Source organism: Oreochromis aureus, linkage group 3 (assembly GCF_013358895.1).
Source record: "Oreochromis aureus strain Israel breed Guangdong linkage group 3, ZZ_aureus, whole genome shotgun sequence".
In the NCBI taxonomy this organism is placed as follows: domain Eukaryota; kingdom Metazoa; phylum Chordata; class Actinopteri; order Cichliformes; family Cichlidae; genus Oreochromis; species Oreochromis aureus.
In genome coordinates this window covers 18,829,623-18,856,627 of record NC_052944.1, presented here as the reverse complement: position 1 = coordinate 18,856,627, position 27,005 = coordinate 18,829,623, and the positions used below count along the sequence as shown (strand labels likewise).

General features: G+C 41.5%; 1 protein-coding gene across 1 annotated transcript; it reads right to left on the bottom strand.

Moving 5' to 3' along the window:
* Nucleotides 1-9,157: 9,157 nt before the first annotated feature.
* Nucleotides 9,158-14,120, bottom strand: LOC116333181 (caspase activity and apoptosis inhibitor 1). Its single transcript, XM_031756366.2, has 6 exons — nucleotides 13,927-14,120; nucleotides 12,983-13,174; nucleotides 12,394-12,478; nucleotides 12,242-12,299; nucleotides 12,092-12,159; nucleotides 9,158-11,976 (listed from the first exon to the last, which is right to left on the bottom strand). The coding sequence occupies exons 1-6, from the start codon at nucleotides 14,029-14,031 to the stop codon at nucleotides 11,516-11,518; spliced, it is 969 nt and encodes a 322-aa protein (XP_031612226.1). The 5' UTR covers nucleotides 14,032-14,120; the 3' UTR covers nucleotides 9,158-11,515.
* Between the last annotated feature and the right edge of the window lie 12,885 nt (nucleotides 14,121-27,005).

Genomic DNA, 27,005 nt, shown 5'->3' with positions numbered 1-27,005 from the left:
AACATACTGTAGTGTAAAAAACAAAACAAAGTGAGTAAAAGACTTTGTGAAAGAAGATGAACATTGTCTCTTTTCTCCAAAAAATGGAGGGGTTAGTCTTCCCCAGTTGAGTTTTATCCAACACTCTGCGCTATTATCATCATTTCCCAGTAAGCAGAAGCTCCCCAGATACTCCCCAGAGAGCGGCATTGAGCTGTACTAGTGCCTTTGCCATGTTACCATGGAAACATTTCCGTGGCATAGCCCATTACAGAAACAGTCACTTACACATCACTTCAGAAACGCTTTCGGGGAAGATTTCAACCCCAGCAGAGAGAAGGAAAAAAACCCACTGCAAATGTCTTTTTGCTCAAACTTTAAACCTGAATCTCACACTATCTGTGCAAGAGTATGTGGCACACTTTGTTAGAGCCTCATTTTGCTCTGCGCAACACCGACTACTGATAATTTTAACGAAAAGGCACCGTGTGGCTGGGGAGGGGATTTTTTTTTCTTTTCTGGGAGGGAGGGAGGCCAAATGCAGCTGGCCACAACTCTAAAGAAAAGTCTCCCAGGCATCCGGAAATGTTAAAAACAATTACACCGCGCCCGGCTTTTAATATAGAATGAGACTGCACCACATAATAAAATGTACTGCTGTAATTATCTCTAAAGTGCTGACTCATTTCATCAAGCATAAATTGAAAATAAGAAAACAGCCCCCCTAGCAGCCCCTTGCCTCGGCGCCTGCGTCCTCCATCACCTAAATGAGGACTTTGATGAGGTTAAGTAAAACAGTAGCCCCTGCCCGATTGTTCCACACACTCAGTTGTGGGGAGCCAATTTTCTGGAGGCCTGCTTGTTTTTGATTAAGTCACGTTTTATTATGCCATCTCTGCACCCGTGTAATGAGTCTGGTGTAAGGATGATAAAGCTTTGATGAAACCTCCAACATGGCCGTTATGACTGCTCTGCTATCTAAAAGAAGGAAAAAAAGAAAAGGGGAGGAGGTTTGGCGAAGGCTGCCTCTAACTCTCAGCGGCAGGATGCTGTTTGTTTACCTCGAGGGAAAACACAGATAGGGTGGGCATCTATTCGGCCCCAGCTCTAAATACCAAACCCACTCAGACCAAGCATGTACTGCATCACAGCTCGGCTGTCTTAAGCCCCAGTCATCACTCATATCCAGGACACTGATTGCTCTTTTATGACACGTCATTATATCTGTGACTAATGAGTCACCTAGGAGTAGGTTGAGGTTGAGGCTATCAATATTAAGGGGCGCGATAATAGGCGGACCTTTGCTGTGAATTCGGGATGACTCATGATGGATCTTTTGGCTTTAAAATGTTGATTCTTTGAAGTGACTCATCACTTCCATATGACCTTTAATTGCACAAAGTGGTAGTCAATTCATCTTTGTGAGGGAAAAGAAAATACGCGTATAAAAGCTCAGTTGTGAAGTCTTGAGAGGGTTGCGTTTGCCCGCTTCTGATTAGTTTAGGTTGGACCAGATTAAACTGACTGGCAAAGGTTGATTAATGTTAGAATCACTTCAAACTCACCTTGATTAATTCCAGAGAAATCATTATTAGTGCGCTCAAGTATTTAGCCTCTGACAAACAAATCATTCGCTTTCTGAGCTCACAACACAGCGAATCCATTTGACAGTGTCACTTTCTTGCTTATCAACACCGGACCCGAGTGGTTGTTTTCTTATTTGTCATAAATACGTTTGCCAACATCATTTCATTATTTCCTGGGGGTATTGTCAAGTGAATGTGGAGTCACACTTACCGCTTCAGGCAGGCTGCGCGGGTCCAGAAGAGCTGGAGCCGATCCAGGAGCTTTAGGTACACAAACACGGAGATAAACAGCAAACCATTCCCCCCCTCGCAGCAAGTCCACGCCATTTACCGGCCGACCCAGTAACACCTGTTCCCGCTGTGGTGCGAACCATCAGTGGCATTTTAACATCTGTCCTCGCATCCCTGATTGAATCTGTGCTGGCTTCAGCTTTACAGATGTGATGACCTCACTTTCAAAGGCACAACTTGAGTTTTGTTAATTAAGGCGAGCATAATGGGCATCGCAATGAAGGGCGCACTGATTACACAGTAACTATCACGCCCCAATCACGGCCAAACGTTCTAAGCTGAAGGGCCGGGTTGTAGCCACGCTTCAGTGTGACTCAGTATGCCGGTTGCCGGCTTTGAGTGACTTGCACAACTACATATGTGCAGAAATATGAATGCTGTTGTTTATCAATCAAAAGGTTTAAACACTTGCCTGACATCTTATTTTGAAAAATGTAAAATACACATTTACTTGTTATTATTATTTTCACCTCACTTGAGCTGAATTTAATATATATGAGCTGTATGTATGAACCGGATGTATCCAGTGCACGGCCATAGATTGCACGTTTTATTGTTTTGATCTGTTACAGTATCTCGTGTTGTGTTGTGCTGTGTCTTGTTGTGTGTATACATTGTATCTTTATTTATATGAGCACACAGAGTTCCCATCATCTGTGTTGTTGAAATGGCTACAATAAACTTCATAATTCATAATGAGAAAGACTTGAACGGTTTATCTGATTCAGCCAGCTTTGTGGGCTAAAGGAGGCTGTTTAGGAATTTAGGAGCCAAAACGTCAAAATTAACATGTAGAAAAGCGCTGAGAGGACAAAAGATCCTAATCAGATGATGGGACAGGCCGACTGAAAGGATAAACTCTCGATAAAAACATGGAGGCCAATATATATTTCACTGGAAGCCAATGATTCGATAAAAGAACTAGATGTTACAATCCCTGATATTGCATTGCTTCTCACTGGAAGCCAATGACGGGAAGCAGGAGTAGGGTGATGTGCAACAGTGGGTTGGTTTCCTCAGCAACCTTTTTGACTAACTGAAGATGGAGCAAGTAGAAATGTAAGTGCGTATTAAAACAAGCAAGTGCATGGGGGTCGTTGTACTTGGGACCGGAGCTGTGTGCATAAAATGACCGTAGTGGGAATATCCCCTTTCACTGCCATCATCTAAGATCCAAGAGTGGAAAAAAAACAGAACAAAAGTGTTAAAAGCTGGATAATTCCTGAGCTTTTTGTTTTGTTTTGTTCTCTGTCTGTTAAAAGCTATGCGTAGTTTGAATACTAAGTGGTTGAAACATTGTCCTGAACAGGAAATGGGAATGATGTCAGCACAGTTCACCTCATGAAGAAGACACTGACATTAACAGTGACTGGAGTGGACAGTTTTTTAAGTTTCACTCCAGTAAAAAGTACTTTTTCTATGTTATCACTTCAGACAATGTGGCAGTAGAACTACAACAAGAAAAATTGGGACTGTAAAGCTCTGTGTAGCATCTATACAGTGCATTGACTGGATCTGTCCTTGGATTTGCATGTTAAAGGTCTGGTTTGTTCTTTTATTCAACAGAAATAGTGGTAAATGCTGCTGCTAGGTTCCTAAACTTTCTCATGTCACACCTCTGCTGATCTCACTGCACTGGCTCCCCGTTAAATTCAGAATTCAATTCAAAGTTTTTGTTTTTACATTTTGACCTTCACATGGCAAACCACCTTCTTACATCAGTGAACCTTTGCAGCCACATGTCGCCAGCAGGACTCAGGGTTCATTGTCCAACCCCCCAAATCTAGACTTAAAACTAAAGGAGCCTTTTTAATAGTGACCCCCCCTCTCTGCCCCCCACAGTCTAAGATCTGTGAGCTCATTCAAAAAGCATTTGAAGACTTTTCTCTTTAAGCTGGCATTTGGGAAGCGTTTCATTTTATTTTTATTTTGCCTTATCGCCTATTTTGTAATTTGTTGTTTTGATTTGATGTGAAGCACCTTGTGATTTTATCCTGAAAGGTGTTATATAAATAAACTTACATTAGTTATTTACTTACTAGGATACAGGCAGCAGAGTGGGCCAGTCGCACACTGAAAGGTCAGTGGTTCGAGCTTCCTTGGGCAGGATAGTGAACCACAAAAGTGCCCAGGATCTGTGAACATGAAGTACTTTGAGTGGTTGAAAAAGACTAAAAAGAACTGCGGTATGAAAGTTCATTTAGCATTTTGATGTGCATCTGGCCTATAGCTTTACCCAAGAGAACTACTCACTGCCACATGGTTAAAACTGGCCATAAGGCCGTTGAGCAGGAGCGCAGAACATGATGGAAACCCTGATGGAAAGACAGACTCACCAAGCAATATACTCCTCTCTTGACATTCCTTTTGACAATTACTTATGTAATACAATTGCTTGCCAGCTGGTGGTGGGAAGCAATTTGACAGCTTTATCACAACGTTGACAAAAGTAATTTACTTGGCTCTGTCCTTTGGTGCCTCTGCAGGAAATAAATCATCCAAATATAAATAAATAAAATTGCACCCCGCCAGGATTTGACAGTTCACTGTCTCCCAACCCCGGCACAAATGGCGCTGTCGTCACCTAGCATCATAAAAAGTGCGAGCTACCAGGGCCGCTGTGCCGTGATCCATCATCTGTCTTGGGGACACTTTGGTGGTCCACTGCTGTTCGTAGGACATCTGGGACTATAACCATGCAGCTGTTTAAAGCTCAGCATTACAGGGACAGTGATTATTTTCAAGGAAAGTGGATGCAGAAGGGCGTTAGTTTGTTTCTCACATCTCTTTCAATTTTACCACAGTAGGTTGGGATCAGTGCGTGGCGGTTTCTTAATAATGTGTGTCGGAACGACTAGCATACAGGATTTTGACAGCTTCATCCCTGCAAGACTGCACGTACGCAAAGGTCGGGGTATCACGGTGCAAGCCTGGCTAACACCCAGACGATGTGATAATGCAAAAAAAACTTAAAGGTTGAATATTTGTGAAAAAAAACTGCCTTTCACAGGATACTATTTAGAATGAAATCCGTCAAACTGCAGATGTCATTGTAAAGCTTCATTAAATCCAATAATATAACATATGATAACTATTAAGCACACAGATTGATGTGTTAGCTTAAAACGTTTTCCATTCTTTTGTCAAAGTTGAACATTTGCTAATTATTCAGTCAACATTTATTTTCCTTTGATGGCGCACATTTTTCTAAATAACATTTATTCTGTTTGACCAAAAAAACCAGAATATCGATGCAGAAAAAAGAAATATATTCTGTCGCTCGAGTAATTACTGCACGTCGGATGCTAACGCAGTTAATTCTCAAAGGAGTGCTAAATCTTTGTGCAGCGCTACAGATAAGGGATGCAGTCTGCATGCACAAATCAGCGGGAATCATTTGTGTTTGCTGATTGAAGCCTAACAATATTTTAACAGGGCATTTAAAAGCGACACACACTCATTACAAAGTCAGTAAACCTGAACCCATCAAAGAAGCGAAACGTTAACTTCAGTCCATCAACCGCAATATTTCTGCGAGAGAGCGGACGGATACCCCCGAGGACTGAGCTTGTTGGTCGTGTTGCAGTCGCTGTCGCAGTGGGAGTTGGCTTTGATGTAATATTGCGATATTTCATTTGATTATGCTGATTTGATTGTGCGAGGTCATCCATCCTGCCTGATGTCTCTCGATATCCTTCAAAAGCATTTTGCTTTATTGGCCTGCTGGTCTACCCGGCAGAATTTCAATGGTTGTTTGATGGTATTAATGCACCATTTGAATGCAGACCCCAGAGTTAAGAGGGAGGGAGTGGGGGAGACCCATGTGGAGAGAGCATGCATGGAATCTGAAAGTCAGATGTCAGAGGAGTCAGTGAAGGGGAAGAATTTTCTCCAAATGCAGATGCTACGCTGGAGTGGAATATCAAATGTTCAAATCTCTTTCAGGCAGTCTTACTATAACCCAATTCCCTTTTTTTTTTTTTTTTTTTTTTAAAAAAGGAAAACAGGAGGGGAAAAAAAAAGGTTCTGCCAAGATTATACTTCTTTGAGGAAAAAGCCAAGCATTTATGCACACAAACAAAGTGAATAGTGAACAGATGTACAGCACACCTGTGATCAAACAAGTTCTTTTCCATTTACTGACAGATGATTCAAAACAGAAGAAGAAGGCACTGTCCCAGGGCTCATACGACTATTGAGTATAACCATTCAAATTACACAGCTCTGGAAATCTCAGATCCCAACAATGACCAGAGATTCTCAAAAGGTTATAGTGTATACATGGAGCATCATGGGAAAATAACGTGTCTGTCTGCTCTGGTGTTTTGCAAATCAGGACATCATAAACAATGATGTAGTCCTTAGCAGAGCTGTATTTGGTTTCTCCAAGCATGTTACTGTGCATTATGGTCGAACACCTCAACTTTGGTCTCATCTGTCCAAACAGCAATATCACAGAAGTCTTGTGGTTTGTTCAGATGCAGCTTTGCAAACCTAAGTTGTGCTGCCATCTTTTTAGAAAGAAGAGGATTTCTCCTGGCAACACACTTATTCAGTCTTTTTCTATTTGGAGATTAAGTATCGGAATTTCAGGAGCAGGACCACGCCTCCAAACACGCTCCTTCCGGTTCTCATCTATATAGGTTCCCCCACTTCTCCCCCAGTTCATTCTCATTTACGTGCCCCACCTTCCCTCCCCTTTTCAATTCTTTAACCTCTTCACTTCTATGTAGTACATTGGGATCCATCAGGCCCGGCAGCCGCGGCCAGTCCCTTTCGAGGCTTTCCCCAAACCGCAGCTCAATTCATGTCCAAGTCATTCACCTTTACCTACTAAAACCCTGTCAAACTTAAAATGAGGACGTGTGCCCAGCTAGTGAATTGTACTATCATGAACTTGCTAACTGAGGCCTGTAAAGTCTGAAGTGTTGCTCTTGGAATTTTTGCAATTTCTCAGAGCATTGCAGTGTCACTAAATTCAGACTTTAGGTTGAAGTTACTAGGATGGCCTGTCTCTAATATACATGCAGTTACTGTTTTTAACTGTATCTAATAAATTAGATGCTTCACAGAATTAGATATATAGTCAAAACAAGGTATATGTAACATTTAATATCGCCTTTACTTTAAGAAAAAAAATGTTTTGTCTGCAACTTGAAGAAAATGAAATGTGTCCGATGAGTCATTGCTTGGGGAAATCAATTCATTTAGTTTACAGAGGTGCTAAGTTATTTATTGCCTGTCAGCATGAGCTGTTAGTTCAATTTAATTTCTAGCTGCAGAAAAGCACAGAGACGCTACAGAGGAAATTTGAAGAGAATTACTTTATTTATGCAAACAGGATGCGCTCCTAAAAAAATGACATCAACATTTTTCAGACCTTTTTTTTTTCTTTTCGCACCGTATTTCCCTGTGGTACCACAGTAACATCTACAGTTTTATACTGGACTGACAGGTTGCATTAAACAACACACTTGTCCTTTGTCTCCTACATTTTAAACAATTCCCAGCGGCCAATAAAGACATATGAGACTATAGAAATTAAGGGCAATATTGCAAATGAAGGCAGAAAAATTCTAATATTGAAAATAAACCAGAGATGTTTATCAAAGGAAAGAAAAGGCAGAGCTGTGATAGCTTTTTGACATGCCTGCAGCAGTGACAGTGACTGTTTCCTCCTGAGATTCAAGGATGCACACAAATAAAACTGTTAGCTAAAAAATAGTTTTACAACTTCTTTTTAACAAAATGATGACAAAAAAACCCCCAAATAACTAAAAATATAAAAGCCTTCAGTATTCAGCAGTGGAAAATTTAAAACTCAAGACAATGTGAACCCTTGAGTTGTGGTCCATTTCACATTAGCTGAAGCTAACTTAAAGATGCTAGGATACTGCAGCGTATATGCTAGTACTGCACTTCTTCTCATTATTATTATTACCTTTTAAATTCTTACTGCTGCTGATATTTTGTTCTTAATTATTTGTACCTGTTCAGTAGAGGAAATAGCTCTCACCTTTGAATGTGCTACAACAAACTATAAAGAAAAAAAAATGGACATTATGTCCCGCTTGTACCTTCGGCTACAGACTGTAATCAACCACCGAGCTAAAGCCCTTTTTGCTACGCTACGGCACACCTTCATCCTTCTTCCTCTCCTTTCGGTTGGCTGTTCCACTTCCATGTTTGTTGTAAGACTGCTTCACCCAAGCCAAAAAACCATGTTTTACAGTACTCATATTAGAGACTTCTTACAGTTATATTACGGACTTTTTAGCTTGTGTTGACCTAAACGATGAATTAATGCAAAAATTATTTAGTGAGTCGTACAGGCAGTTGCAGTATATGTACTACATTACAGCAGGTAGAGAAAGTACTTTTACTCCTTGTGAAAGAAAAACTTGACTATGAGTTTATTTATTTAATGCTACTTGTACTCATAAGTGGTCATACTTACCACAAAAGCTGCCTCTAAATCAAAATGAATGAGTAGATCATTGATATATACAAGTCATTTATACTGTACTCTGCACTAAGTGTACTTACACATTTGTAAGTTCTTGCTTTTTACTTAATAGCAGTAATGAAGTATTTATTACCTAAAATATTGCTGTTTTTACTTATGTACAAAATCTAAATCAGGTGTCAAACTTGTTTTAGCTTATTAGCTAAATTCAGCACAAATTCGCTGCAGATGGCTGCCCCTCCCCCAGAGCCTGGTTCTGCTCAAGGTTTCTTCCTGTTCAAAGGGAGTTCTTCCTCCCCACTATCCCTCTGTACTCCACAGTCACCAGATCTCAGTCCAATAGACCACCTTTGGGATGTGGAGGAGCAGGAGATTCATATCATAGATGTGCAGCGCCTGTGCGATGCTGCCGTGTTCAACATGGACCAATATTTCTGAGGAATGTTTCCAGCACCTTGTCGAATCTGTGCTGCGAAGAATGAGGGCAGCTCAACCCAGCAGTAACAAGGTGCAGGAAATAAAGTGGCCAGTGAGTGTATATAAAGGAGTAGTTATTCCATTTTCAGTCTTTAAAGACATCCAAACTGGATCCTTTGGTGGATGCCTCCTTCTTTTGCACCTCTGATCTAAATGTTTAAACAGGCTCTCATCTATACAGGCTCTCCATTTATAATGTTAGATGTCTTTCGTGTCCTAAACTGTTGGATGACCGGACATATTTGCATGTTTGAAGCAGCACTAAATAAAAAGCACTCAGATCAATTATATGTAATAATAATATAATATATACTCAAAGGGTCATGGGTGTCTTTGAGGTGTAATCATTCAGCAACCACAATGGACCAACTTTTTATTTAAGCACACATTTTCCACTTTCATTACGTAAACACAGTACAAAGTAAATTATTATTTAGCAAAGCTTTCCAGGACGTCTGGCACACACATACATTAGGTCTATTGTTTCCTCTAACCTAGACTTCCTAACATCTCTGGGAAGACACCAAATCAGCTCTGAAAACTCTAAATCAGGAATGTCAAACTCATTTTACATCGTGGGCCACATGCAACCCACTTTGATCTTAAGTAGACCGTACCAGCGAAAGTCCCGTTAGCTACACATTTACAGTCCCTGAAATGTTTTAATACAAGATAGAGAAGTTCAATTTTAGCAGTGCGGCTCAGTTTTTCCACATGAAAAGAAATGCAGCTGTAGTAAATGGAAGAAATGTGTCTGAATGAATAAATAAATGTGTAAAATCACAAAAAAAAACCCTTCTGGCAGCTCTCCTGTAATTACAAAACTGAATGTTTTTCATTCATAGAACATCTTTTTTTATTTTTAAACTGAGCCAATTGTGAAATAAATACATTTTATGGTAAATGGTGAAAAAACAGGAACCATTTAACTGTTTATCTATTACTCAGTTACTGAAGTCTAGTTTGAATGACAATGGGGGAAGTTTTTAATAAGTAGGAAATGCTTTAAAGTTCATGAAAATACAGTTAAAAGTTCAAAATTTATGCCTTTCCTTCTCGTTTTTTTAAAGCTATCCAGTGAGCTGGATTGGAGTCTCTGCCAGGCCGATTCTGGCCCCCAGGCCTTATGTTTGACACCAATGAATGAATGAATGAATGAATGAATCTGAGGCTTGAGGATCAGCGAGAACTGAATCACCAACGAGCGTTGCAAACCCGTAGCTTTGGCCCAAAACGAGAGATGCGACTATGAACCGGCGGGCTCAACGCTTTTCTGCGCGACCTTGTGTTTGACTTTGATAATAGCGCCGTTCACAGAACCATCACGCTTCAATATTTTAACACGGTTCGTTAGGTTCATTCGAATTCACAAAGCACTCCTTCAACAAAACAGTATCGTCTCACCTCCATCAATCCCATTTTCCAGCCTACTCATTTTTGAGGTCTGCTTAAAAAGCCATTTAATGGCACACACCAAATCGTAATTGGCATTCTAATAGCAGTAAATGACGCTGACAAATACTCACCCATCATAGACACTACAAGCACTTTACAATCTTTGTATCCCCCCCGCCTTTTAAAAAAAAAAAAACTAAAGTGGACATTTTCGTTCCCTCTTCACATCATCAGCGAGCGCAGAGATACGTGCACATAAATTCAGAGAACGACACGTTTAACCCTCCCGCCCTCACCTCTTCCATGAAATAACCCTTTTAAATGCAAATACCTGGAGGCAACTGGCTTCTTATCGCACATTTCATTGTCTCCTTCGGGGTAGTGGGATAGAGAGCCTTTCTTCTCTTCATCTGCATGTAATTGCGTGCACACGGACACACACATACATGCAGCCACCATACAGTTGATGCTGGAGCAAAGCAGCTTTAGAATAAATTAGAGCAAAAGAAACTGCCCTGTTAGGCTAACAGACGCTATTAATTCTCGCTGACTGACAAAAGCACGAGAAGCAGAATTTAATTTAAAGTTATCCTGGTGGGAGAGCTGGCAGGGTCTTTGTTTTGATCTACAGGAGTGAGTGGGTAGCTGTCTAATCATATCATGCACTCGTGTCATTTTTGAGCCAGTGGGTAGTTTATGACCACTTGAAGGCTTTTCGGCTCCTTATCGGGCGAGCAGAGCAGAGTATAGCGGGATTTTGTATTCCTGTGCACGCTTTCAGTTTAACAAGTCAAACAGGTGTTGGGTGAAGAAAGGCTTCAAGTGTCTACAAGATACAAACAGCACTGCAACCACCTGCTCTGCCTTACAAACCTATGAAGTAACACACTTTTCTGATCCTCTCACATCCTCTAAGGCTGATTCGAGGACAGCTGCGTTTCCAAGTGACATCATTATTAAGAAAACCTGACTCTGACTGGTGCCCGAGACCACTTTCACTGTAATGTGAGCCTATAAACATGCCCTTGCTGTCCTCTCGCAGATTAGATGCAGCCCTGCGGATGAGCTCCGACAGAGTAACACTGCCATCTAGTGCTCGATGGGAGAAACACATTTGGAAAAGTGATATCCAATCCCACGCAGGAGGAGGGGTCTTTGTTTAATGCAAAAACACAATTAAACACCATCTAAAAATCATTCCAATGTGGAGCAAAACAAACACATGGTTTGAGCTGTACCCTCTACAAACAAGACAGGATCTGCAAACTGAATTGTTTTAAGAGCATTAACCATTTCACGAAACACATGAAGTAAAGACACGCTACGTGTTTGGTGTTACATTTTTCCCGTTACTTGCTTTCATTAGAGCCTTTATGGCCCTCGCCCTCATTTCCAGCTCCAGTAGCTCCAGCTGCTGAATCGACGGCTTACAAACGGCTGGGACGCCGCTAGAAACGGGTCCGCTGACATCTGGGGACTGCAGCGTTGTGCTCTGTTCTTTAGCCGCGACTTTGATGGGAGCGGAGGAGCACGCCAAGATCTCGCTCACGCTCTTGTCTATGTCGCTTTGAATGTCCTTCTTCGGCTCTGGATTTGCAGCCGGGTCAGTGCACAGCCTGCTGTCGTCGTCGTCGTCTCCCTCCTTCACTGCTGCAGTCTGCTCCTCTTTAACCGTCTGCTCCTCTTTAACCGTCTGCTCCTCTTTGGGTCCTTCTATGTCGCTGTCGTAAGTGTCTGCGTTTATGCTGAGGACGTCGCTCTCCTCACCAGAGCCGCCACCCTCTGCAGGGAACATTACAGTCATTTAAAATGTGAAACGTCTCTTTACGGCCTCCTTCTGTCTTTGAAGTCTATAAACGCCTCGGGGATGTTCTTGCAGTCATTACATATTAATTACCTTGCTTTGGGTCCTCGCTTTTTGCAGTTTCCTTGAGGCACGATGTAGAGTCTACAATACTGTCTTGCCTTGGCGGAGGGGGAAAAATAAACATGTGAAATAAAAACACAGTCACAGCGTACTTGTTCTCTGATTAACTGTTTCACTCACTGGGTTTCCAAAGACTCCTCAGAGTTTTCATTGTCATTCCCGGTGGTCACCTCCTCCCCTTGACACAATAACACATTTTATGTGAAATTAAATGTTTTGCAGAACTTTCAAAACGATTTTTTTTATAAAATAGAAACTTGCTTCAGTCTTACCTGCTAAGATCTGAATGAGATTTTTCTCCGTGATGGGTTCCAGCTGCTCCCAACACAGCGTTTTGATTTCCTCTACACTGCATTCCTGTAAACGACAACATCTTTAATAAGTATCACATGCTGGGATACATTAATGGCCTCCCAAGCCTTTGGCCTTAGCTCCTGTCTGCATGAGAACTAATCAGTTCTTTTTATTTTCAGATAAAGAGGAAAAGTCGTACTAGCGACCTGGCAACAAATATTTAAAAATAGCAGGTAAAATCCAGCTGTTTGGAAATGAAAACCAATGATGTGTGCCACCACTTCACAAAACAGAAACACAAATTAAATGTTAAATTCAGGGTCTACAGTAAGGCAGACGGAAAGATATTTGAGAGTCAAAATTTATAGGAAGGAAGTCTAACATTTCAACTGTGGCCTATTTACAAGTTTGACAAGAATCTGGGCAAAAATATTCTTTGAGTATTAATTATAATTTATTAAAGAAACACACACGTGCTTGATGCAGGTGGTCCAATCAGTCCAGAGTCACAATAAGACATTGAGTTTTGCAGATAACCGACAACGAAAGCCTTTTCGAACAAATCACCTTGAGTTCATCAGGAAGCATCTTCTGTAGCTTCTTCTCCCCCAGCACATGGAAGCACTGCTCCAGCATCTCCCGCTTGTCACCGACGTAAGCTGTGATGGGCTGGAAGGCCAGGCTAAGGTCCAGTCCCCCTTCCTCAATGTCACTGCCAATCTTGTCAAGCTCAGGATCAGCGAGTTCGTCCTTGGAGTCCTTTAAAGTGGGGAAGAAAAACTAAAGCACGCAGCTGCACTCTTATACACAGAATATGCTCTGCAAACTTAAATAAATCTCCACGATTAGGAAACAAATAACTTGAACACAATGTTGTGACTCAGGCTGTTTTCGGTATTTTATTTAATTATTTTTTTCTTTTAAAGAGAAGATACACTCAGTTAATTAAATAGTGTAACAGCATGAAATCCAGCAGCACAGTTTGCATGAAAAGGGATCATTAAAATTCATCCAAAGCCAAATTTTACTGCTGCGTAGTGGCTGAAATCCTTTAATTGGTTCTTATTAGCTAAAAATGTTAACTACACTAAAAAAATGATTTAAAAAAGACAAATTAAGACTTTCCTTTTATTATATTTAGACACTGCAGTGAATAAGCAGAGCAAACAATTCATTCAGTGCGACTTAATGAAAGTATTTTTAAAAAAAAGTAATACGATGGTTTTCCCTCAGAGAGCACCAAACCAACAGTGAGGCTTTAACGCTAAAATAAAGTTTTTGTGACGATGCAAACACAACACATAACGCAATAATAACAATAATAATCGAGAGACACTCGAGGTTCACAAAACAGCAAATGCATCAACTTTCCAGTCATTTAAAACCAGTACGTAAATTTTAAACACAATTTAATTTACCCTCACATTAACCCTAAACTTATTCACATATATTTGTGGCTGTTATACTCTTTTCTATGGAGTTTAGCAAGATGCTAGTACTGAAAGCCTCACCTCCAAACCGGGTCCCGTACTCCTGCGTTTACCGCTGTCATGTCGCTCCTCGGACTGAGAGTGCTTCCTTTTCTTCTCGCTGGTGCTTGATTTCTTTTTGAGCATTTTAAACCCACTTAAACTAGTCCTCCACTGAAAATCGCTACAATCACCGAAGCTAAAGGTCCTGATAAATATACGTCATAAGCGAGCGACGGCTTCTTCTTTGCGTCTTATCTGTGGCATTATCGCCACCTACCGGCCAGGAGCGGTTCCAGCTCGTGGCTCTCAGTGATGTCATTCACTGAGACTGGTTTGTTTATGCCACAGGCTTAGCTGATGGTAAAAGAATGGAGAATTCATTTAAAAGGTGAAATACGGTGCTTTTAAAATTGACTGCACTCCTCACCAAGACACAATACTGTGAGAAAGTTTTGAGCCAGCCCTGGATTTCTTCATATATAAATGTAAACGCAGCATATGAGGTAAAAACTATTCTAACCAGCATGAAAGACAATATTTGCTATGACCACCTTTATTCTTCAACACAGCCTGAACTCTCTTAGAAGCTTTCTTGTAATTTCTTATTGCCCTTTTTTTTTTTTTTTTTTTTTACAGCATCCTGAGTTTTGGGGAAATCGTGTTTCTCATGGTTCCTCACTGCTGAATCATTAAAAGATCGCTGTAACATTAATAAGCACTATTGTGTGAATAATTAGCAAGTTCAGTCTATCAGTTCCCACCTGCTAACTAACAGCTCTGGCTCCAGGTGCAGCAGCAAAGCCCGCGAGGCTCGACGCTACGCCACATTCAGCTGCAAACGTCTGTAATTCTGACTAAAGAGAGAGCTCTCGTTTTCCATCCCATCACCACACAACCCTGCTGCCTCCACTCATTTACATCTTTGAAGTTAGCAAATTTATATTTAAAAAATCATAATTATGATAGATTATTACAGAAAAGCTGCACGAGCAACAATCAGAAACAAAGGGACGCATCTAAAGTTCTGTAAATTCAATTTAATGAAGGCTGATATTATTTACTTGACCCCCTTTGCTTCACTTAAAGAATATGTTCACATTAGCTTCTGCCTGGAGCAAAATTACATTAAATTTAGCCAATAAATAAACCTGCTGCCCGACACCCCCATTTTGATCCAGGTAGCCGAGCATTTTATTTGTCTGGACTGGAACACAAGTTTCAAGGTGTTGACGACACAAGCAAGCTGTAAATCACTCTAATTGGCTTCCCGCCTCTGCCTGAAATAAGGCGGGAGCCAATACCGTGGCTGCCCGGGCTCTGTGGCGACAGCTGTCTCCACATAATGCAGGTTGTTATCCTGATGCCATCCACCGAATTATGCAGTGGATGCGGTGGGAGGCGCGCATCGATCACAATCACGTCACAGTGTGTTTTCCTTGCAACATCTGCTCCCGTGTGTCTGGATATCACCTCATTAAAAGGGCAACGATGGAGCCGGCGTTGTGGAGGAGGGCGCCGCTTTTGGAGAGCGGAGAAAAGAATCAGAAGAAAAAGAGGGAAAAAAAACAGAAAACAACAACTTTGACAACTACATCCAAAACGTTTCCATCAAAAATGATGTCGCTTTTTGACGGTTCTGCTCGGTGTTCGAAGGGAACAAAAAGAACGCACTCAAGGCTCAGCTGTTTAATGACGGATTTCAGCTAATTGAGACGTACGGCCATTAGCTGAAAGCCTTTTGCTGTTTTTCCTCGTTTGGTTTGCTTTCGTAATGCACGCAAAATAATAAATCATAGAAATAAAGAAGCATTCTTCAGTCACTGAAAGGGAGATTAGAGATTAGAAAACTCTGAGAGCTAAGAAAGTTATTTATCAGTGGAAACAAAGGCACGAAAAAAGAAAACAAGACTACGACTGAACAGGAAAGCAAATGGAAACTGCACAGCTGCTGTTGGACCTAATGCAGGAACCGATAGTGGAAGTATTTCCTACATTCTCAGTTTAAAATACTGTAACACTGTAGCTCACACTCTTAGTGCGCTCTTCTGCACTTTATCTCCCACTATTCTTGCAGTCAGCCACATGTGGCTAAGCTAACATGTGCACAGCAATCCGGCTTCTGCATAAGCGAAGCAAAAGGTGGTTTTTACACACAGTTACATAAAAACCATCCAAAGGAACGACTTCCATTGTCTTTAGATTGACTGAACATTGCGACATCTGCAGAAAAGCCTTTAAAAATAATGATCGTCCTCAAATAAAAAGCATCTTCATTAAATTCGGAGCTTATTTATCAGCTTATTAATTTCATCGCCTCGGGGACGCGAACACCTTTCACCAAGCGAGCAAACACACAACCCTCCAATCAACACCTGCCACTGACAAGTCAACACTTATTGACAGCGGGCTTATTTTTAGTGAAGAATAACAACTTCACTGCCAACTGTGATACATGGTCCAACTGTGCGTTTCTACCCAAACCAACTGACACATATCAGAGACTGAGACAGAGCTTTAGACAAAGCTGTGCTTTGTCAAATGCCAAACGCTCTCCGAATGTGGAAAAAAACCCACAGTTTTATCACTGTAAGAGCAGAAGAGTGAGAAAATGTGGGTAGTTTTATTTCAGATGACTTCAAACTGATCAATAATAATAATTAAAGATAAAACTGGTGTTTTCCCTCCAACCTAAAGTCATTATCAGAGCTAAACATTCAGAAATAAAGTGACTATAATCAAAAAAATGAAGCGACGCTGAGCTCTTGCTGCTTTGTTCGGGAGGTTGAGGAGACCGAGTAAGCCAGCCGGCTTCGTGCGCTCTCTTTATTGGTTTTCAGCTCATCAGATCAGAGCGGCTACAGCTCAGGGGAGAGCACAGAACACAGCGAGTCATGACTCCGTTTCTAACAGTCGCTGGAGCTGGAGCAGGCTGAGATGCTGTTGACACTCACCCGCTTTAGTGTTGTGCTACTGGTCCAAAGATCCGGCTAAAGACAACCTAGGAGCAAAGACGTGATGCCGAATAAAGAGTGAAATGTAAAATGTGAAAGCAGTGGTTTAACTGAGACTGTGAACATGCTTTAGTAGCCTCAGCTAACATCCATGCTAACAGTTTTGTTTTTAAAAAGCCAATTAAATTTAAGCTGTAACCACTGAACGGCGTTCTGTCTTAAACACTGCTCCAGTCCACGTTTAATCTTTTGTTATCAAGCAAAAAAACAACATAAGCGCTAACTTGCTCCTCGTTGATTCAAACATTTAAAGAACAGGTGATAAATTATTAGGTACGCCTCTTCAGCTGCTCATTAATTATTATATATCATAATTGTTAGAAAATGAAACTATACTTTTGAATATTTCTGCTTGCATTCGTGGAGATTACATTAGGGACATGTGGCACACACTGACTAAATATTTATATTCAGCGGTTTTGAAAAACAAGCTACAGCTGCACATAAACCGCTGAATAATGGCTCTAAGGGGCCACTTGCTCTATGTGTGGCTCTGGATCAGACTACAGCAGCTCTCCTGCCTCCCTCATTCAGCATGCTGTTAACTTAAATATCAATTGTTCACACTTAAGCAGCAGTCTTTTTCCACAGTGCTGCAAGGCAGCTTGTTAGAGGACCGCATAAACAAACCGACACGTACGCAGTTTGTCGCCTGGAGCAGCGAAAGCCAGCGATGTCTATTAAAATCTATTCATTGCCTCTTCATTGACTTCGAGGGCCAGTGGAGCTCATCAAGAACAGCAGTCGCGGCGGAGTGAAGTTGATTTGAATCACGGGCAAAACAGGAAATGAGAAACACTCTTACAGTGTTGCCTCTTGGCGTGCACCAGTCGGTTTAGACTATAACAGAGGCCTCTTAAATATTCATGAGTCTGCTGAGGTTTGAAGCAGACATGTTGAAGTGCAACAAGTGAAGTCAGGAAAACTCAAGCAGGAGCTTAAAAGGGATGATTATGATTAACGTGATGTGAGGAAATATTGCCTAAAGAACACTGGAGCAGTTATAGGACACACTGACTGCCTGATGAAGCGTGACTGACAAGTTGTTATCCACTGAACACACCCTGGAAAATCCTGGAAAAGTTACATGAAGTTACAAAATGATCTTCATTAGAAAATAGCAACCGAGCCCATTAAGTGTCAGGAGGACAGTGTTACCTCAGGTCACACAGTGAAGCCCCCCCACCGTGACTTCTGTCCATCCAGAATTCTCCACAGACATCTCCCCCTACTGGCCATTAAAAAGAATGCATATTTAAAGGGACTTCAGAGTCGACTCCATGCTTTCTGTGGCCTTTCTGAGAGTCTAAACCAGGGGTGTCAAACATAAGACCAGGGTGCCAGAATCAGCATTACAAAGACTCCAATCCGGCGAACTAGACTGCTTTAAAAAAATGTGAAGGAGGGCATACATTTTGGGCTTTTACTGACCTTTCAAACTACTTCAAAGCAACTGAATAACTGCTAAACAATTAACCGCGAGAGAAATTGCTGTTCCTTCATAATCTACTATAGAACTTCTGTTTTTCACAACTCGTCCACAGTAAAAAAAAAAAAAAGAAAGAAAAATAGATGGTTTTTGTTAATAAAACAAAACCCTTTTTGTTTTATAATAACTAAAAGACAGTCTGGCTGTATGTGGTCCATAATGTAAAATGAGTTTGACATCCCTGGTGTAAACAAATATTATGCAAAGATTACATTAAAATGACAATACATACAAACACAAAACAAAACTTCAATACAATAAAAACCCCACAAAAAATAAGAGCATTGACACAGCTGCCAAAACATAGGCTACGTCTACACTAATCCATATAAATTTGAAAACGGCATTTTCTAAAAACGCCTAAAAACATCCACACTATCGTTTTCAATCGCTTTCATCCACACAGAAAACGTGTATGTTCCTGTACTGTGTACTGTGCCGTCTTAGTTTAACTGGTCACATGACTGCATCACATGACTAAAATGTGTCATCGTTTTTGAAGGCCTCCGTTTTCGCAGTCCACACTGCGACGCGAAAACGGCTTTTCAGATTTATCCACTTTGGAGAGCGTTTTCAAAAAGCTCCATTTCCCTTGACCAAAAACGCCGCCTCAGTGTGGACGGAAGGCCAAAACAGAGAGAAAAAGATGCGTTTTTAAACGAAAACTTATTAGTGTGGACATGGCCATAAGCATGGTCTATTTGATTTATCTGTACATTTCACGCATGTCACATGATCCTCATTGAGTTGGTTGAACCTCTTGGACTTCATGTCTGTGCTTTAAAGGTTGAGGGAACCTCGTCAAACTGTTAAAAAAGTACTTGAGTCCACTGGTGGTACCCATCAGCCTCCTAGTAGATCCACCTATGGTATCAATTTGAACATCATACTTCGCCTTGTTCTCGAGTTATCGTGTTCACAAACGTAGATGCCCACACGGCCATTCCGCCTGCCCGTTGGGTTGGAGACGACACCCCATGAGCCTTTTATTGCTGAGTAGTAAAAAAGGAAGTGGACCTTGAGCGGACACAACCATGTCAACAAATAAGTCCATAATTGCTATGTTGGGCCCCAAGCAGATTCACAGGGGACCATAATCGCATTCAATGCTGCATAAACCAGCATTTGAATACCACAAGTGAACCCAACATAAAGCATGAGCTTTATGGACGAGATGTCCTAGAAGTTTTTATAACCGGGGAAAGTTTCCACATGCACTGCTCGTTGACAACTGAGTAAACTCAGTTTGACAATGACAGCTGAAGAGAACAAACAAGTAGAAGTGCTGGGCCTTGAGCTGAGGTTGATGCAGCTGTTGTCTCTGAGGTCAAAAATGAGCCGTCAAATTCGATATTCCATCAGCGTGCTTTGGTTCGTGTAACGCGGACGTTCTTTTCACGTCCTGCTCGACACAGTCATCGCAGGGGCGATGCATGGCGTGACTTCTATTAGATAAAATTAATGTCAACACAATGATAAGAAGAAGGCGCTACTTTCAGCTGATCCTGCATTCACAGGGAGTCGCCACATTGTTTGATTTGGCAGATTTTTCCCCAGATGCCCTTCCTGACACAACGCTGAGGCCATTTGTGTTTCCTCCTGGGACTGAACTGGGGATCTTTTACTTCTCCAATACACAGCGTCAAGCAACACAAGGGTGGAGATAACTTATATTGAACAAATGCTTTTTCTTTGTTTATTGGAAGAGGTTTAATGACACAGAAAACAACACAAAAAATAAGGCTGCATGACTCTGTATGTACATATGGAGTCACCATAGAAGAAAGTACACCCTCTTTAAATTTGAAGGTTTTACCTATTGGGAAATAATAAAAAATAAATATTCTTAGTAGGTCTTAAAATTCACCAAAGTGCACTGCATGATTCAGAATGCATGATGAGCCAGTGTGAGTTTGGGAGTTCGCTGGTTGGGTGTTGACACAATGCCAAAGAGGAAAGACACCAGCAAGGATCTTAAAGAATTGTTGCTGTCCAACAATTTGAAGTCCATCATTCTGCAGTGAGAAAGATTATTCACAAGTTGAAAACACTGACGATGGCTGCCAAGCTTCCTATGAGTGGATATCCCAGCAAATTCACCCCAAAGTCAGACTATGCAATGCTCAGTACGACCTCAAAAAACCCAAGAGCTACATTTCAGACTCAACCGACCTCAGTTAGCTTGTTAAAAGTTAAAGCTCACAACAGTAGAATTAGAAAAAGACTGAACAATTATACCGTAGCTTCTCTCTAATCAACACCTCATGTCAACTGTTAAGCATGGTGGTGAAGGCGTGAAGATTTGGGCTTGTTTTGCAGCCACATAAAAAGCCCGCTTTGCAGTCACTGAGTTAACCATGAATTCCTCTGTGGGCTGTTTATCCAACAACTAAAGCTCAGGCATACTGGGTCAAAGTACAGGACAATCATCCCAAGCACAGCGGCAGATCTACAACAGGATGGGTGGAAGAAGAAAAGAACCAAAGTGTTGCAATGGGACCAGTCAAAGTCCAGACCTCAGTGTGACTGTTGAATACCCACAATGCGCGGATCCCCCCGTTCCCTCGATGGCACGTACACGCACACGCCGTTGGGTGCTGAAAACTGACATCTCACAGATTCTGAAGCTGCAGGTTTCATTAGTCTTCAAGCAAAACTCACTGAACCAGCAGCAAAAGAAGATCAAAACTACGCTTCACGTTTGAAAAACATCGTCGTGAATTCGCTCTTACTGTGGCGGTTTTCCTTCCACCATGATAAAATCACACTTCCTGCACAGCTTTCTCTCTCAGTGAACTCAGAGACCGGTGTCCCAAATCTCAGTTTTCTGCATTATTCGCTTATTACGTACCAGTCTACCATTATGTATAGTGCTGTCGGCCGCAGTTTGTTTTGAGGTTGGTTTTTTTTTTCAAAAATGACCTTTGACACGAAAGCCTAATTTCTGCTGTTCAATACCGAAGAAATTTCAACTTTTACAAATGATGCCAAATTGCAAAACGCTTAGCTGTGTCTCTAATAAAACCTCTGTAACTTTGCTCTGCTTCATTTCAGCAGCATCAGGTAATGCTCATGTGCTGATTCATGGTTTTCCTCCTTTTTTTGATCTACTCTATTTTTAAGGAGGTTATCTCCTATAAAAGTCAGGCCAGGAAAATCTCCTTTATGTTTTTTTGCGTTTTATCCTCAGTTACTTCGACACAAAGACATCTGCTGTGATGCTCACACCTCTGATGAAGTCTCACAAGCTAGTTCTATAAGCTACTGAATCATGGGGTGTATGTAGTTTTCCACACACGTGTCATATTGTTTCTGTTTTAAGGTCGGGTAAGGACTAGATTTGTTTAGTTTTTGTGATATGTAAAACCTTATAACTAACAGAGAGTACACTGTCTTTTTACCATGACTAGGTTTCCTTTGCATCCTGGATTTACTATCAGAAATGAGTCTGCCAGAAACTATAACACACTAACTTAACTGAGGCTGATTTTTATTAAGTTTTTTTTCCTCCTGAGAATTCACACTTTATTCCTCCATCCAAATAGTCTGGAGAATATCATCTTAAATCAACACTGCGCCCAAGGAAAATATTATTTTTTTTTAAAAACGAGGCTTTTTTCACAGCCGGTGTGCATTTCATATAAACCAGTCGAGTGATGTCAGTCATACTCGTATTTCAGCTGTCACTGCAGTAGCTTTTTTTTCTGCTGGGATAAGCCTCCCGCTACTTATGCTATAAGCCTTGAAATTGTTTAGTAAATAACAACATGAAAAGTGCATTTCTTCATAGGACAGGCGGGGAGATAAGGCAATGGATGAGGGATGAAAACGACACTGACGTGTCTCATCTTCACGCATCCATGTGGGAGCAGCTTAGGAATAAGCAACATGTGAAGGCAGTGTGTGGGAAAAGAGGGGTGAGGAGATATCGGGAACTCATCCCATCTGCACTCCTGCCGAGAAAGAGCAATGAACTTTGAAGTTTCTTTGGAGCGCAACCAGCAGCTCGCTCGCGAGGTTCCCAAGAGCTGTGCTCAGTGTGTGTTCGAGTTAGAGTGAGTGAACAAGCAGGCACAGATAGCCTGTCGGGCTTAGTGGGGTGAGATGAGGACCAGGCGCGGGGTGGGATTTGGCTTTCCTCTCTCCTTTGATTCAGTAATTGAGGGCTAAGACTGGGAGGGAAACTGACAGGCTTTTGGCCCTCGAGGGCTGACCCCTAGCCTCCCAGAATCCTCGGGCACTACTTCGTTCCCAGATCGCTCGGCATAGGTTGAGAACATACATTTCTTATTTAATACAGAAGAGAAACAAAGAGGTGAGGCAATTGTTATCTGCTATTGTCTCAGACCGTCCTCACCAGCTCACCTAGAACAAAACCGGCTGTAGAAACAGGAGGCTGCAGGACAGAAACATTCGTTAAACGTAAATGGTCTGCCTGTTAATCCTAGCACATCTACAGAGGAGGTTGCAACAGGATTCTCTCGATTACGCAGCAATGGTAACAATAGTGGTACGTGGAGGAGCCAAGAATTAAACAGCTAAATGTGGAAACTAATAGACAACCTGCTTCAACCAACGGCTCCACGAAAGGAAAGGAAATGTTTAAAAATAGAGACTCCACCAGAAAAAAGAACAACTACAAATCCCAGTGGTTAGAAACTCTGCTATTCCCAACAAAATCACCACAATGTTAGCAAGCTAATGTTTACCATGCTATCATGTGCTACTACAAAATCTCTGCAGCAATTGAACACATATTGGGATGTTTTAGTCAGGAGGGAGGTCACTGAGCAACCATAGGCGTATGTTAGAATCAGCTCCAGCTTGCAGTATGAGAGGGAGTCCACACAAGTATGTGAACATTAGCTGGTTTATTTACAAAAGGGCAAAGCGGGAAGCGGTAAATCAGTAGTGTGGTTTGTGCTTGGATGAGTAAGCAGAGGGAGTGTGTCTGTGTTTGTGTGTCTGTGTCCATTAGCCTAGGAGTCTGTCTGCAATGTGGAGGGGAGGAGAGGAGAGAGAAAAAGTGGCCAGGCCAGGTCCTTTTATACTGCAGGCTACAATCAGCCCCCTGATGACAGGCAGCTGGCTGGGCTTCCTCAGATCCACCCCAGGGGACCATGACCTACAAGACAGAGTCCAAGGGAGACTCTGACTAGCTGATGGCAGAACTGCCACTAGTCATCCCTTCAATCATCACCACTGACAAAATGCATTTACTACAAGGGTTACCTTAGTTACCATTTGCACCCATTCCAATGCTCGCCAACTCCCCTCTGCCTAAAAAAGCATGTCTCAAAGATTGCAAGCTGGAAACACCAGAAACTGATGAAAAAAGAAACCAAACAAACACATATTATATTGGAGAGCTAGGCTCTGACAGGCCATCAACCATCTGAGCCTTTCGGATGATGCATGTCCAGATGGTAAGGCTGTAAAAATAAGCACAGTTTCATCAGATGCTGATTTGGTTTCTGTAAAGAGTGCAAAAAAAGTAAGGGGACTGTGGCCGGCATCACTGCTAACCCTCACTGCAAACGGTTTCAACGCTCAACTTAAAGTGAGCGCCTCTTTCTCCACTATACAGTCGTTTAAGAAGCTTGTAGGAGAATTAGCTTACTGTCTGCTCAATACCAGCTACATCCTGTTGTAACAATGCTGTTCCAGCACTATTCCCACTTTGCAAGCATCTACTTTCAGCTGGAAAGGATCTTCCACACAATGAAAACCTTCTTATACTCAAAAGCTTTCTGACACCTGAAACGTGAACTTTGTGCCTAACAGCTCAGCACAATTTTTCACAAAAATGTTCCACAACAATAGCCTTGGTATGCCAGATTTCCTTTATTACAGTAAGAGGAGGGAACACATTTACTTTGGCTCTTATAGCACAAACCTGCCCAACCACCCAAGGAAGTCCCCACAGCCTTAACATCCTTACACTTCGATTTTCCAGAAGGTCAAACAAAGCTTGGATGAATTTAAAAAGGAGCTCACTACGTATCGCTATACATCCCTACATCATCTAAATACACAGTCCAGAAACCACTCGATTCATTATGCGCTGAAATGTGGCAGGAGCATTTCTCAACAGTCTAACTGTGCATGAATTCAACTGCATTTTCACACACACGAACTCTAGACAGTGTTTGAAGTTCGTACATGTTGCACGTTGGAGAAGCCTACGTCAGATGTTTTCACTGCTATGATGAATTTTCTGGTTTAGGCACAGTGTGTGTAGAAGGCAGAACACATGACTCCCATCTGCTGGCTGGGAATTCACTGGACATGAGCTGATCTCTCATGGATGCAGTTGCACATCACACTGGCTTTGTTCGAAGCTACAGCACATATGTTAAAACAAAGCAAAAACAAATGTTAAAGAAGAATACTCTTGTTGTCTAATTGCATTAGATTGGAATTAGTACGGACAACTAAAACTAATGTATAACATGCTGACGTCATGGCATGACATTATGGCACAACTCTGACATCACAGGCTATCGTATTAAAAAAATAAAAAGAGTCTTATAAGACTCTCTCCATGTCCTTTCATATGATATATTACTTGATATAGTTCCTTTAAATTTTTTTTAAAGGTTCACTTTGACCTTGGGTGCTGAAAGTGAAGGTCAAGGTCAAATGCTTATCATTGGTGCTCATGTTCCCCAAAGTGAGTATTAGTATTGTTGTGAAGTTTGAAGATGATCCATAAAAAAATGTAATTAAATCAGCTCGAGCTGTTACGATTTTGACGATAAACCCTGTAAAACTGTGATGCGAGACTCTTAACAAACAGACAGACGGAAAAACAAAAGAACCAATAATACAGCCGTCCCTTCAAAGGGGATAATCAAAGCAAAAACATTACTATGACAAGATTACATTTGATTTTATATGAGTATAATGGATTACTCCTATTCAAACTTTATGACTGATTTCAGTAGATTTACCTTCTCTAATGCGTTCATTGTGTGGCTTAAAATAGCAAGCACACAGTACTTTCCTCTTATTTTCAACAGTGAAGCTCAGAGTAAAACAATACAGTATGAAATGCTCTCAATATGTCACCAACCATAATACAACATTCTCAGACTTCCATCTGCTCCACAGCCTCCATCTGCTAAGAAAAAACCCTCCACACACTCATATTCATGCTTCACATTCAGCGGACAGCAAAAGTGGAAGTTTGATAAATCATAAGGTAGCTTTGAAGGGACCGGTCTTTGCAGCGATCTCTAAGTATGACTGACAGCAGCCAAGCCTGACATATTAGCACCATTTCCGACTGTCGGGGAGATATTTACAGTCACATAATCCCTGGGTTTATCCATGACTAATTTCTCCCTCACACTCTATCTCTTAAAGACTCTGAGAGGGGAATCGAAATCAGGTCAGATAAAAATATATAGAAAGCGACTCAAGGTGGATTTTTTTAAAGCAGTTGTAAACAAATAGAAATTGCAGCACACGGCACAAAACCTCCTATCAGTGTGTCCACTGAGGAAACGGCTGCCACAGGGCCATACTTGCTGCTATTTCCATAGGTGGCAGTGTTTCCCTGCAGAGGAGGGAGGAAGGCTCTTTGCTGCCCAGAAACAATGATGCAGCAGCAGCAGACCTCAGTTCAACATGAGTATGATGTCATGCTGTGACAGGCATCGACCTGAAATTCAGCAGTCCAAGATACACGCTGTTTAAATGAATTTAAAACCGACTCAAATGTGACGTGCGCAGGATGTTTTTTGTTTTTAAGCAAAATTGTGTTGTTCTATAGTTTTGAGGGTTATTTTTTTTCCCCACTTGGCGATGTCTTTGTGTCAGTAGTGTTGATGTACCTCATTTGCAGTACGGAGAAATAAATTCTGTTACACATCAGAGCAATTTAGTCAGCAGGAGAGAACAATTATTATGCTCCCACAGGGTTCAGCAGACTGAAGAAGTGGGAGTGACGAGTCAGGAGTCTGAAAAGTGTCTGGACATATAAATGCCTTTTGTGAGCCTCAAGTGTATATTAAAACCCCTTTGTGGTGAATATTAACTCGATCATATTGTTCTCAATTTAATTTTGATTGGCCATGATGGCTGTAGAACAATTTTAATCACGATGTAATTGATTTATTGTATGTATTGACTGTCTGTGATTGAATCTGACTGAGTGAGGGCTTGGCACGAGCTGGGGGAACCTCGAGGAAGACTGCTGCGCTCTTCTCGAATCAAAAAGAATGATCGTGCGACAAGATTTTGACTAAAATGTGAGCCACTGTGTATTTATGCCATTAATGCAGTGCCATTAGACTCAGCCCAGCAGATAAGCGACCTAACCCGAAGTCCTTCTAGTCTGCTTAGACCTCCTGCGGCCACCAGAAGGCCCCAGAGGGCTCTTGAAATGTCCCACAAGGGAGGAAGAATAAAACCCATGAGAGTCCACCACAGGAACAGATATCTTTCTTCTCCAAATTATATGTCAGCAAATAACAGCAGCCAAAGCTGCACCACTCAGAAACCTAGAAGGGTGGGGGTGGGATCAAGAATTTGAAAGTAAACAGCCTCTCTCTGCAGCCTCCCATCTCGTGTTTTAAGCCCCTACACCACAGACAAGCTGCTTGTTGGAATAC